Source organism: Ictidomys tridecemlineatus, chromosome 4 (genome assembly GCF_052094955.1).
Source record: "Ictidomys tridecemlineatus isolate mIctTri1 chromosome 4, mIctTri1.hap1, whole genome shotgun sequence".
Classification (NCBI taxonomy): domain Eukaryota; kingdom Metazoa; phylum Chordata; class Mammalia; order Rodentia; family Sciuridae; genus Ictidomys; species Ictidomys tridecemlineatus.
In genome coordinates, this window is record NC_135480.1 from 159,670,779 (window position 1) to 159,684,111 (window position 13,333).

The 13,333-nt window shown below is 40.3% G+C and overlaps 1 protein-coding gene across 3 annotated transcripts in view; it reads left to right on the forward strand.

The window, feature by feature from the left end:
* The first annotated feature begins 9,037 nt into the window (after positions 1-9,037).
* The window catches only part of Adamtsl1 (ADAMTS like 1), an 876,927-nt gene continuing 872,631 nt past the window's right edge, over positions 9,038-13,333 (forward strand). For 2 of the 3 annotated variants that reach the window (XM_078047684.1, XM_078047686.1), the window contains exon 1: positions 9,038-9,336. Coding sequence is in view for 1 of the 3 variants with exons in the window: in XM_078047685.1 (XP_077903811.1) it covers positions 9,250-9,336 (87 nt within the window). In the remaining 2 variants the exon portion in view is untranslated. The remainder of the gene's footprint in view (positions 9,337-13,333) is intronic. The other variant, XM_078047685.1, reaches the window with a different exon arrangement.

A 13,333-nucleotide genomic window follows, 5' to 3' on the forward strand; every position in this document is an offset into this window, starting at 1 on the left:
ACTGATTTATGGGCATTTCCATCTTTCAACTCCAAATTGCTCTCACTGGAAATATTCAGTTTTCTGATGTTCCCTAGACTTTCTTAAAAGCATTTTTCACTTATTTTCAGTCACCATGCTGTTGGCCAAAGTTTACCCATTTTCCTTAAGGAGCTATTATTTTAGGCTATTAAGATTTGGGGATTTATCTCTCAATAGCTGTTTCTATTACCCATCCCTAATCCTTGGCTGATTCAGGACATCTGTGGGATCCCACCACCAAGAGCAGAACCTGATAGAAATGCCAGCTGAGGTTGGGAAGAGGCCCTTCTCCTCTCCCCATCACCTGGACCTAAATCCAGGTAACAATTTGCAATTCCCATTGGCACACTTCTCCCAGCTTCAGTCCTGAATTTCTCTTATGTTCCCCTTCATGTCTTGTCTTGTCTTTGAAAATTTAAATATGCAATTTAAAGGGGAAAATACCTGGAGGGTAGGCATGGGAGGAATGGAGGAACTTTGGATAGGGCAAAGAGGAGGGAGGGGGAAAGGAGGGGACATGGGGGTAGGAAAGATGGTGGAATGAGAAGGATATCTTTATCCTAGGTACATGTTTGATGACATGAATGGTATGACTCTACTTTGTGTATAACAAGAGAAATGAAAAATTGTGCTCCACTTGTGTACTATGAATCAAAATGCATTCTGCTGTTATGTATAACTAATTAGAATAAATAAATAAATTAATTTCAAAAAAGGGAAAATACATGTTCTGAAAATTTTGCTTGCAAGTGGTAGATACCAAGGAATGACAATTATAGTTTCCTTTCTAAATTGTTTAACTGTATCATATTCTGTTAAAAACTATTATATGTATTAATAAACTTTAGCACATAGATGATAAAATCTATGAGACAAGATAAAAAGACAACTCTGAAGCTCTTCTGAATTTTTTCAAGGTTCATAATGTCTTTTGAATGTAACTAGTCTGATTTTCCCCGCACTGTGGCCATTGTAATCTATCAGGTTTCATGACTCTTTGAAAATCAAGAGCCAAATTTGTAGCCATAGTTCTTTATGGGATGTGCATTTGTAGTAAATTCATCCTTGATTCATATTTAAGGTTATATCCTTATTCTTATTTCTCATCCAACTTTTTTTTTCCAAAATTGAGTATCTTTATTGCTTTATTTAGTTATAAATTCAATGCATGCTTTAATTAACAACATTAAAAGAATATCAAAAAGCAAAGAACTTGAAGTATCCCAATATTTCCACACTTGGTCCCTACTACCAGAGAATGCTACTATTCTCACCTATTTCTAATAAACATCTTTTTTATACATTTTTAGTTGTATATGGACACAATATCTTTGTTTTATTTATTTATTTTTTTACGTGGTGATATGGATCAAACCCAGTGCCTCATGCGTGCGAGGCAAGCACTCAACCACTGAACTACAACCTCAGTCCTCTAATAAATATCATGATGTATATTTTTAAATGTTTCTTTAATAGCTGCCTTGAATTCTTCTGGAATATATCAGTGTATCACTGAATAGTGACTAAATGTTTTTAATAGTGCTTTACAATTTACAAAGTATTTTTCATGCTTTAGTTTTTAATCTTATAAAGAATGGCCAACAGTGTCTTTTATAACATGACCATATTTATCATTGCCAAAAATTTTTCTGAATTTCATTTTCTCACCACTATTTTGTTGTTCTTGTTTTAATGCTCCATTGCATCCATTTAGGAAAAACTGTAAGTTAAGCTCCAAACTCTACATTCACATTCTTCTCTGTGGATGTGAGATCATCTGTAGTTGTGTCTTTGAATAGGAAGGACACATAAGGATATGTAAAACAATAGAATAGGTAAAAATAGATTAGTCATTAATTGGAGCTCAAAGTAACAAATACTTTCATGTTATGCCTCATATCACAATTTGTTTTAATTCTGTTCTATGAGAAATTGTCTTAAGTTGTTCATGTGAAGAAACCAAATAAACAAACCCAGTGTTCTCATGTCTTCATCCTCGTTGTATAATTTCCCAGTACAATGTACTGACTCAGTGTTGAAGTTCTGACTTTTCTAGAAAAATCATACCAGGAGCTGGGGTTGCAGCTTAGTGATAGAATACTTGCCTAGTATGTATGAGGCACTGGGTTTGATCCTCAGCACCACATAAAAATAAATAAAACAAAGGTATTGTGTCCATATACAACTAACAAAAAAAATAAAAATAATCCACATATACAAGATGATTTTTCAAAATAAATGAACAGCAGTATAATATATGCTACTGCTTTCTATAGATGACTCTGAAAAAACTGAGGCTATGACTTGGTTCATTTTCCTTTTGTTTGGGCACTGATTTCAAATAACAAGCAAAAGGTGATTATGATAAACAGGAATTCTCACGATCCAATCATAAGTGACTAGTGAATCATTGCTAAGAGGATAGTTATTTGCTTTTATTGTATTTGCTAAGGTGGTTTTTATAAGCCATGGAAATCCAGGTCTCAGGAGTTATTCTGGATGTTTAGAGATACAGTCAAGGAACTTCAGGTGCTGAGCTTAGAGTACATACTGCACTTCATCCACCAGTTTCCTAGGATGCTTGGGAGCAGAGAGAACATAAACTGCTACTGTATGAGATATTGTGAAGCAAAACATACCAAAATACAAAAGCAACAGATTTTAAAATCGCATTCTCTTCTGTGAGAAAAACCCCTGTGTTGCACATTGAATTAACTGATTGAGATTTACCTACTTTGCACTACTATTTTCTGTATAATATTTTAGATTTTATCTTACAGTCTACCACATTACTTCTTTTTTTTTAAAGAGAGGGGGGGAATTTTTAATATTTATTTTTTAGTTTTCGGTGGACACAACATCTTTATTTTATTTTTATGTGGTGCTGAGAATCGAACCCAGTACCCCATGCATGCCAGGCGAGTGCACTACTGCTTGAGCCATATCCTCAACCCCCACATTACTTCTTTGGGGAAGTAATGGCTATGATCATCAAAATATTCCTACATCACCTTTAGGAATCTAGGCATATATACAGAATGAGTGTTTCATTCTCTCATTAACTCATCAATGTGGTTTGCATTAGAACAAATGTTTGGTGTCATTTATCAAACATTTATTTAGTGCACACTATGTGGTAGGTACTGATACAAAAATGACTGCAACAGGATACTGTGCTCTCTAAGGGCTTATACAATAATAGACCACAAGTATTTTGAAGATATAAATTTCTTTCATAAGTGTATTTTGTGAAAATTATCTGTTTTGAAAAAACAGGGATCATACTTTTAGAAAATATTTTTTCAGAATGGCTAACAGAAAACAGACACTGAACATTGTTGTTGACAAACTGAATTAAGAAAAAATTGTAGCCAAGTGCAGGTAAAAGTTTCTGAGGTCTTTTGACTTCTGAACAGAATTAATATGTCTGTTCTAAATGTAATTTGAATCCTTCATTATCTCTGTTGCCTTTTGCCACCCTTTAACATGTGGAGAAAGAATGACAATTTTTCAAAAAGGTTATTATTATATAAGATTTTCTGTGATAAAACCCCACCCAATGGGCCTCACCCAGAGAAGCTTATATATGTTATTAGACTCAAGAATGTTAAGTGTGTTAGATTCGGTTCCTGCTGGGCAACCATAGGATGTGAACAGTGACTCTTAAATGAAGGCATAATATATGGTTTAACCTCTTAACGGTTTGTGATGTCATTTTTTATGTGGTAAGAAAAACAAATGCTGTCACATTTTATACTTGAGACTCCTGCAAGCCAACATGAAGAGATTAAGTATGCACATTACTAACACTCTATCATCCATGCAGTTCAATGGGTGCCAGGAAATTGCAGTGAGCTCAAATACTTCTCAGGAACTCAGTGTTAGAGAATAGAAAGATAAGTCTGCTGATAAGGTCAGGAGACACTGTTTTCCCTTCGATGGAAGCAAAGGTAGCTTAGAATACTTTGATCTAAATGTTAATTCATAGAACTATGTGTATCTAATATTAGCTAACCTGTATGCTTTCAATTTATAAATCAAGAAATACAGTAGCTAAGGCTAAAGAAAAATCTGTATATTTGTTCAAAAGACAGAATTAGAACAGAGATTAAACTGGGGCAGAAAGTAAGTAAAACTGCTGGTTTCCAGTATTTACTTTCTTGAAATATGGTTTTGAGTCATATTTGTGGGATGTAAACATACTACTTTATGTTTCCTATCATTTTTTTATTATGCACATAATTTAACAGTTTGTAATAGTTGAAGCCACATGTCTCTGTGGACTGGGATATTGTTGAAACAGCTTCACTCATGGGAGGAGACTTATAACTATATAACTCAGGTATGTATATTTTCTTTGAACAAAGTATGTGACATTCAGCTTGTCAAAAATGAACATTTTGCTTCGCTGAGTAGCTTTGCTCTGTGTTTTGCTTGTCTACTGAGACAAATAAAGGCTGACAAGAAGGGCATTTCTAGCTAGTTAAAGAGCAAAAGGGGAATAAAGCAGGATTCGAGCCAGTTATCAGAAAATTCCTTTCTTACCGAACATCTTATATTATCATCTAATGATAATATAAAATGATATGCTCACTAGAAATAATTTAATCTTAAATTTGGGTAACAAGACTGTGGATATCCTTCCTCCCTATGTTTCTAAATATTTAGTAAAAAACATAATGTGTATTGTGGTGAACTTTCTGAATATAAAAGTTATATTCTTTTTGTTTTCTCCTCACTGGGGACACTGACATGTTGATGAGGAACATAACTGGCTCTAGAACAACCTTCATCCTGTTTTTTTTTTTTTTTTTTAGAAGAAGGAAGTTTTTGTGACATTTTATTATCTATTAAAGAGCTACATGTAAGACTATGGATTTTTATTGGGAGTTTGTACAACTTCCTGTAAACCAGATCTTGTCAATATTCAAACATATTTGAGCCTCCCCCTGTGTATAAAACAAAGAAATTAACCCTCCTTCAATGAATATACTCCTCCTTCCCACCACAACCATATTTTTTTTTGAAAGTTTTGATTTTACTCCCTGTAGCTCTCCTCTCTTCCTATTTAATCCCCAGTCCACCCCAGTCAGAATTTGACTCCCAACACACTACGCAAGCAGAACCCAGTGACCTTCATGCTGTCATACCATGGAACATTGTTCAGTCCTTTTCCTCCTCGTCCTCACACACTACGGGACATGGCTGAGCATGGCTTTTTTCTCGAAACTCTCACTTCTCTTGGCTGTGCGGGAACATGAGCTTTGAAGGCATTGTCCTTCCCTCCCGATTCCCCTGATCTAGGTGGCATTTGGTTTGTAAGAAGTCGTTGAATATACTATTCAAGGAAGGGAAAAATTGGAGAACGCTTATTTATGAGTTGAAGGCAAGAGAGGATTAGACCCAGAAAAAGACAACACTTAGCAGAGGGGCAGGATGATAGAAAAACACAGAAGTAGAAAGTGTTCCCATTCAACTGATTTGGTTCTGAGTAGCTGGAGCTCTGTTTCTGAAAAGGGGAACGACAAAGGAAGAGTTGGAGATTTGGAGATAGTGGAGAAGATTTGGGGGGAAATGGGTGGGATGATATGAGAGGGAGTGGATGCAGAATCCACAGTTGGGCAGTGTTGGGCATCCCTCTTGAGGGTGGTGAAGAGGATGTTTTGGCAATGCTTACCTGTCCTGTTCTGTGGCTTTACCCTGAAGTGCTTGCTCCTATAGGGCAGGCACCAAAGCAGTTATCTGGGTTCATGTTGAATTGAGTCATGATGGGAGACCAAAGGGTTAAAAGTGTAGGGTATTATAAACAGTGTTATTGAAATAATGGGGTCTAGGAGAAAATACTGGATAAAAAGAGACAAGAAGAAAAGTGAGGACTGGGGGTGAGTGGGATCCGAACAGAGAGCAGTCAATGGAGAATAAGTACTAACAAGATCAACTGAGGGAGTGAGAGCCAGCCTGAGTATCATGTATTCCCATGTTCCATGAAACCATTCTTTCAAGTTCAGCTTGTGGTGGCCAGATCTCTCTCCTGCTGCAAGTTGTGGATGGTCTTGTGGTCTAGAGCAGGGATTGTGGTAGGACAGGCACCGAGGTGAGACAAGAGTCATCAGTGGTGGCTGTGGTCTTCTGATACCCCATTTGGATCCCAAGACCTGAGGAGTGTGACATTTCTCAGGCCTTGTATCATAGTGAAGTTATTAAACTATTAAGAAGTAAAGCATCTGCTTCAAGTAGTCTTCCTACATTTTGTCAAGAGAACTTGGTCTTCAGTGGATAATGAGAGTGCTTCCTTGGTATCCAGTCATTCTTTAAACTATGGATGAGGTATATTGATTGCGAGGATTTAAAATACCTACAGGTCATAAAGCAAAAACTGAACAACTGGTAAAACTGTGCTATATGCTAACATTTAAGGCTGGGGGCTGATAAAAGGATCTGTTGGCCCACTGGTATGGAGATGCTCTGGGGAGATGCTGCCTCTTCATATTATATGAGCACAAACAATGCTTTCCTTCTCTTTTGGGGCTTTTCTCCACTATCCATGTACATTTATAGCACTAGAATTTTTTCCATCTTACACAGTTTATGGCAGTATCTTCTTGGATGGTCTTCCTCCTTTTAGACTTTCACCCTTTTTAAAAATTCTATACTTAACTGCCCTATAATTAACTTTAAATTTTTGTTTTCTTCTATTGCCTCATTATTTAAAGAGTAGAGAAGCAGCTTGCTCTTCTCTAACCACTTTGAGGTAGGAACCAATTCATCTGCCTCTTAAGAGACATTAGACACTTCATTACATTTTTCTGGGTCTTAGTTTCTTCAACTAATTAAAAATAAAGTGTGGCTATTAGATGATCAAATTCTTTGGGGTTTAGAGTATGTGGCTGAGTTAGAGTTCCCTCCCCAAACTGAAATCGTGTTGTTGTACTCCCCTCTAGGGCCTGGTTCCAGTCCTAGGCTCCTTAACCATTGAGTTTCAGTGTTCTTATATGTCATAGTGGGATAATCTACATCTATTTTGAGTATTGCTTAAAGACTTCATTCAGTTTATGTTGCCTAGCACTGATACCTGCTATACTAATTCCTTCTTCCAGCTTGGTGCTGGAGGTATCCCTCACAGAACATGTTAGGTCCACCTCCCCACCAAGCACAGCCTTGCCCTTTTCGGCAGAACCTGGCTCAATCATCCTAACAAGACATTTGTAATCCTCCACAGAAATTCTTTCCTGTTTCTAGCTTTTATGACCTTTGTTCTTTGTGTGTGTGGGGGGGTGGTGGTGGTGGGGGTATTTGGTGTTTTGTTGTTGGTATTATTTATTTTAAAAAATTATGACTTAATAATATTTAATTTTAATAGCTTTTCCTTTTCTCTTCATCAATTGAAATTGAAATTCTGGCTTTAAACCCCTTTAAAAATCTCTAGATGTTTTGACCTTTGAACTTTTTCTGAAATAGAACAAAAGTAGGCTGTTTTTTCACTTCTTTCCCCCCCCCACTTGTTGGGAACTCAATAAATGTGTATAGTATGACTAAATAAGTAAATATACTGGTCTGAGGGCGTAGCTCAGTGGCAGAGCGCTTGCCTCACACATGTGAGGCCCTGAGTTCGATCCTCAGAACCACATAAAAACAAGTAAAATAAAGGTATTGCTCCGTTTACAACTAACTAACCAACTAAATAAAACTAGGTGAATATACTGAAAAACAGCCTCCTTTACTATTTAAAGCACAAAACCTCATGCTGGATATAAATGATGACGCTAGCTCCAGGAACATTCATTTCCTATCTCTTCTACCCTGTCTTTGCCTCTCATTCTCGGTCAGCAGTTTGTGTCTGGTCCCAGTCGTTGGTGGGCTACAACTAAGCACAGCGCCTGGCCTGCAGTAGGTATCCAGGAGTATGTGGATTGAGTGAATGGTTGCTAGGGAGTACGGTGGTGGCGTCTTAATTTCATGCTGGGCTCATCCCAAGGAGCGCACGTGGGAACTTCACAGAAGTGATTTCGCGAGGCTGACTCTCCTTATCCTGTGAGTTTACTGAAGTGGGGCCAGCTGCCCGCCTCTTCCAGCTTCACTGCCAAAGTTGAAGAGGGGTGGAGTGGCCTGGAAGACGGCTGGAAGGAGGGTGGGGGATTTGCTTTCTTATAAAGATGCTTTGGGAGGCTGACTCTGGAGTGTTAGGTTTTGAGGAAAAAATAAGCCTAGGTCCCAATGGTAACCGCCACAGAGCACAAGGTTTATTTTCTGTTAAAGGGAAGGTTTGAAAGCGTCAAAAATGTAATAAAAGTGAGGTGCAAATCAGAGTAGGAGCGCCCTACCTTTACCCCTGTAGCCCCGGTAGAGAAAGACAACTAGGGAAGTCAGTTCCATTGAACCATTTCTTGGGCTCCCAGCTGTGCACCGTTTTCTGTGTCCCTACCCAACTGTGGTGGGTCTCCTTTGCTTTTCCCAAGTCGAGGTTGCAAAACAAATCATCATCATCAAAGAATCCCCATGAGAGCACAGGTCCCCACAGACAAACACAGTAAAACGTTCAGTTCCGTCCCATTATTTGGGGTTGTGAATTTCTTAATCAACTTCCGTCCCTAGCCTCTGGAGGGTCTTACGCTGCGCTGCTCCTAGGGCAGCAACAAGTCTGCAGAGCTTGGGCTCTAGGGAAAGCGCTCAGAGAATGGCCTCGGGGATTCGTTCCCTGGAAAGTTTCAGCATCCTAGGAGAACTTTTCCTTTTCCTTTTCCGAGGGCCGGCAGGGTGGCATTCCAAACTTAAGCAAAGGTGGGCAGCGCGCGATCCTCCCCTAAAGAACAAATAAATAGAAGCTAGAGCGCAGCTCCTCTCGGGTTTCCCAAAACGCGCAAGGCTGTTGCTGCCCGGGCGGCTGGGTGTCTGTGCTCCCCGCCTTTGCTGGGCTGACACCGGAGGGGAGGAGCAGGAGCCGGAGGGGGTGCTGGGGCGGGCGGGGTGGGGGGAGCGAACCATTTTGAGCCAAGACAAGCGGCACATTCACAAATAACGCCCCCACCCCGAGCGCACGCGCTCCCATTGAAAGCTGCCGGGCTCCGCAGCCGCACCGCTGCTCCGAACACGCACCGCCAACCCCAGCGCAGCCTGGCCTCGCGCGGCTCACGCCTGGAGCTGGGTCGCTGACTGCAACCGCGCAGGAGGCGGCTACAGCTTCCAGGGAGGGGTCTCTTCCAAGACTCCCTTTGGTCTCCGCGGGTGACCATGGCACGGCAGGAGGCGCCCAGAAACCCGGGGTTCCTGGCCCGCCTCCTCGGTGGCACCTGGTGCCTGCTCTATGTCGCCGGACAGGTAGGGCAGCCTGCGTTTCTAGCGTCCTTCCTTCCTAAACTCTTGTGCTCTGGTGGGGAGCGTTACAGCTTGGGGCGCGCTCTTTTCCGCGAAGGTCTGTTCCAAGTCTGCGCCACCACCCGAGCTGGGACAGGTGGAGGAAAGCTAAGGCGAGCCCCGGCGGCAAGCTTCAGGCTGGCGGGGTCGATCTGTGCCCTGAGTCCTGAGACCCTGCCCCGGCTTCTCGCCGGTGCCGCCTAGGTCTTGCTTCCCGTGTGTAGAGTCGGGGCGAGAAGGCGGCGTCTGAATGGTAGAGCTGTCATCTCTCGGGAAGCCCGCGACCCCTCCACCTTTCCAGACAGTCTGAGGAGTCCCCTCTCTGGCTCCTGGGGGAGCCTCGGGGCGGTGCCTGCAAGACAAGGGTGCTGGGATACTCCTCCTCACTTCCGCTCTTCAGCGGACTCGGTGAACTTCTGACACAGTCACCCTGGGGCCACCGGTGGCTGAGTGTCAGGGCAGAGCGGACCGCAGACCAGGTGGGCTCTCGGGTACTTCCAGAGAGCAGATGAGGCGGGCGCACGAGGGCTGGTCCCCACCACACTCTGTCAAGTCCTCCCGAGGTTTTCTGCTGGGTCACACAGTGTACAGGAATCGGGGAGTTCTGAGTGGGTTGCTTAGGCCCCCAGGCTGCGTGCGTAAAAGGACCCTGAGAGAAAGTGTCTAAATCACAGTTCGTGGTATATGACTTCCAGACTGGAGGGAGCTGCTTAGGGAAGGGGGCGGGGCCAAGAATCAAGTCAACGTCAAGATGCTTGTGGTATCTAGCCTTGGCTTGTTTTTCAGAGTCAGGTAGCTTTGGCCGAAAACCTACGATTTAGGCAGTTTGTACATAATTTGACGACATAGATTTGCTTTTCATAGGATTACTTGGGTTATTGGGGAAAATACTCAGTTACTCTTGCCCCAAATTATTGCCAGATAGCTTCCTTTTGTTTCCTTAGTGAGACTTGTCCAAATCAGGGGGCGGGGTGGGGGTGGGGGTTCCTGCCCTCACTTTTACTTAGTGTTTTGAAACTTGTTTCGCTATTTCTCTTATTCTATTTCTGTATTTTAATTGTTGAGGTGCACTTCTTGAGGTTGAGAGAGGATCGAAAGTGAATTCTCAGAAGGACCCAGAGCCAACTAGGACCTGAGAGGCTACCTTAATCAGTGATAGAAATTTCCAGCTGGGAACACCTGCTTAGATAGGAAAAGTTTGTCTTAATTAACAGCAGGTTTTATTCCCACCATGCCTTGTTCCAGGCAGGCCTTCTCATCCAAGGCTGCATAGTAGGGTTACCCAAGGGAGCTCTGGAACTCCCTGTGCTAGGGTCACTGCCCCACCTGAATTACATGACTAGGGGAGAGGGGAGGCCCAGGCTCAAGATTCCTAAAGTCTCAGGTGATTCCTTGTGCAGCTAGGTTGAAAACCGCTGTGCAAAAATGACAACTCTTAAGGTGACCTTTTTGGAGAATTATTCTCCAAAAGTAAACAGAGAACAGAAAAAAGGCTCAGGAGTCTTGGCATGTAGTCTCCAGTTCTGGCTCTGCCCCTAACTAGCTGTGTCATTTTGGTCAAGGTCCTTAACCTTCCATTTCCTCATCTGTAAAATAAGGGTGTTGGCCTGTGTTCTCAAAGGTATTGCCAGCTCCAACAACTCCAGGCAGGTTGACTTCAAACCAGATGAAGACAACTTCAGTTTTATTTTTTTTTATACCCACAGGAGAAGTTCTACCTTATCCTTAAGATTTTGTTAACATGTCAACTAATGTTGGATGTAGCAAAAATGCTAAAGAGGAGTTTAATTCAGTTTCTTAGACTTTTGACATATATAATTTTAAATACTTTCTACTTTGCCTGTTCATATCACTTCAAGTCATTCCAGATTTTGGCCTTCAAAACAAATTGATTTTCCTAACATTACACACCTGTCCTTTCTTGCACCAGGTCTCAATCATGTCTTATAGATGAGGTTGATAAAAGCAGATTTGGGCCTTGTGTGTGGGTTGGCAGTGGCTTATTATCTAATTCCAAATGGTTTGGTCCTTTTCCACTCTTCAGGGCTATTCTCCACATGTGAACAGCCTGATTAAACTTGAGGAAAGGGTTTGGGACAGTTTAAAAATGGTAGCTGGTGGGCAGGGGATGTGGCGCAAGCGGTATCACGGCTTGGTTGGCATGCGCAGGGTGCTGGGTTGGATCCTCAGCACCACAGAAAAATACAATAAAGATGTTGTGTCCACCAAAAACTAAAAAATAAATATTAAAAATTTATCTCTCACTCTCTCTTAAAAATAAAAAAGTGTAGCTGGTTGGGTAGAATATAACCTGGTCAGGTGTTTGTCAGAGAAACTCTTTTTTTTTTTTAACCTTGGACATTATGTAATTATTGAATTACATAGATTAAAAAAATGAGGCTAGTTAATCTCAAATCAAGGAGAAATCATCCTATAACCAGGAAACAGTGTCAGATGATTTGAACATTATTTGAAATTTACATATTCTTTAAACTTTTCATTTTTTAAATTAAAGTACTCAATTCATGTACATATTACCAGACCTCTCTTATATATATTGTAGAAGGATAGTCTGAGATCAAGATCTACAAATTAAAGTGAATTACAGCAATAGCTCAGAGAACAATTTTAATACAAATGAAAATTATTTGGAAATCTCAACATTTCTTTCTTACTATATTTCTACTTTCAGAAGTTACTTCCTTTTCCTTCTAATCTGCCTGAATTAGTCTCCTTTCAGATTCTTTTCCGCTCACTCCTTAGGTTTATAAAACTGATTATTTTACTGATTAATTTCACTTCATAAGCTGAACCTGAACTCACCCTCTTAGCCAAATTTTCCCCCATGAGAATGGGTGTAACTAGTGCTTTTAAATAGTAGGTATTATCAACTCTTTAATGATTTCTACAAAACTAACTGTGACAATGAAGAAAGTCCATCAAGAGAGTGGGTTTCCACATCAGTGCAAATCTACTACTATTGCTGTAAAAATGTCACTTAGTGGCAATTTGTGTCCTTTTGGTAGTATATCAATGATGGTTCATTAAAATATAAAGATTGAATATTTTTCACTTCCAGTGGTGTTCTTGGTGCTATACTTGCTAGGAATTCAGTAGTGAAGTAAATAGTTCTAGAATGGCTGACAAGCATCTATGCCTTTATGGATAGATTTTTCAACTAGGGAGCTTGAAAAGGACTTGCTTGTCTTTTATTGGTCTGTTTATGTGTTTGCTGTCATTTATTTTAATTTTTAGAGTAACAACTACTGTGTGGTTAAAAAATACTACTAAGAGCTTAGAAAGAAACAGCAACTTCTTGCTCCACTGTTTTTCTTAAGCTTAGATACCATCCCTAGAGGCAATCATTTTCATTTTTATTGTCTTGAGGTATATCTGGCATACAGTAAACTACACATTTAAAATGTACAACTTAATAAGTTTTGATGTATGCATACACCCATGACACACCGTTATCCCAGTTTCCTCATGACCTTTTGTGATGTCTCCCTCTCATCCATATCATTAGGAACATAATTAGTTTACATTTCTATAAATCAGTTTACATTTCTAGAATTTTTTCGTAAATGGGATCAGACCCCCCACATCCTTTTTGGTTTGGCCTTTTTCACTCAGTATAATTATCTTGTGATTATCTATGCTGTATCATATATCAATAATAGTTCATTGCTTTTATTCCCCCTGAGTTTACACTGTATGGATTTTTCATAGTTTATTGTACATCAACTTTCACCTATTAATATCCAGTGTGTTTCTTTTCGGCTATTATAAATAAAGTTGCTATGAACAGTTGTGTACAAGTGTTTGCACAAATATGTGGTTTTTATTTATATTATGTAAATACCTAGGAGTTGAATGGCTGAATCATATGTCAGGTGTGTGCTTAACTTTTTAAGAAACTTAGTTTTTAAAGATGACACCGTGGTCCCCCCAACCTATGGTT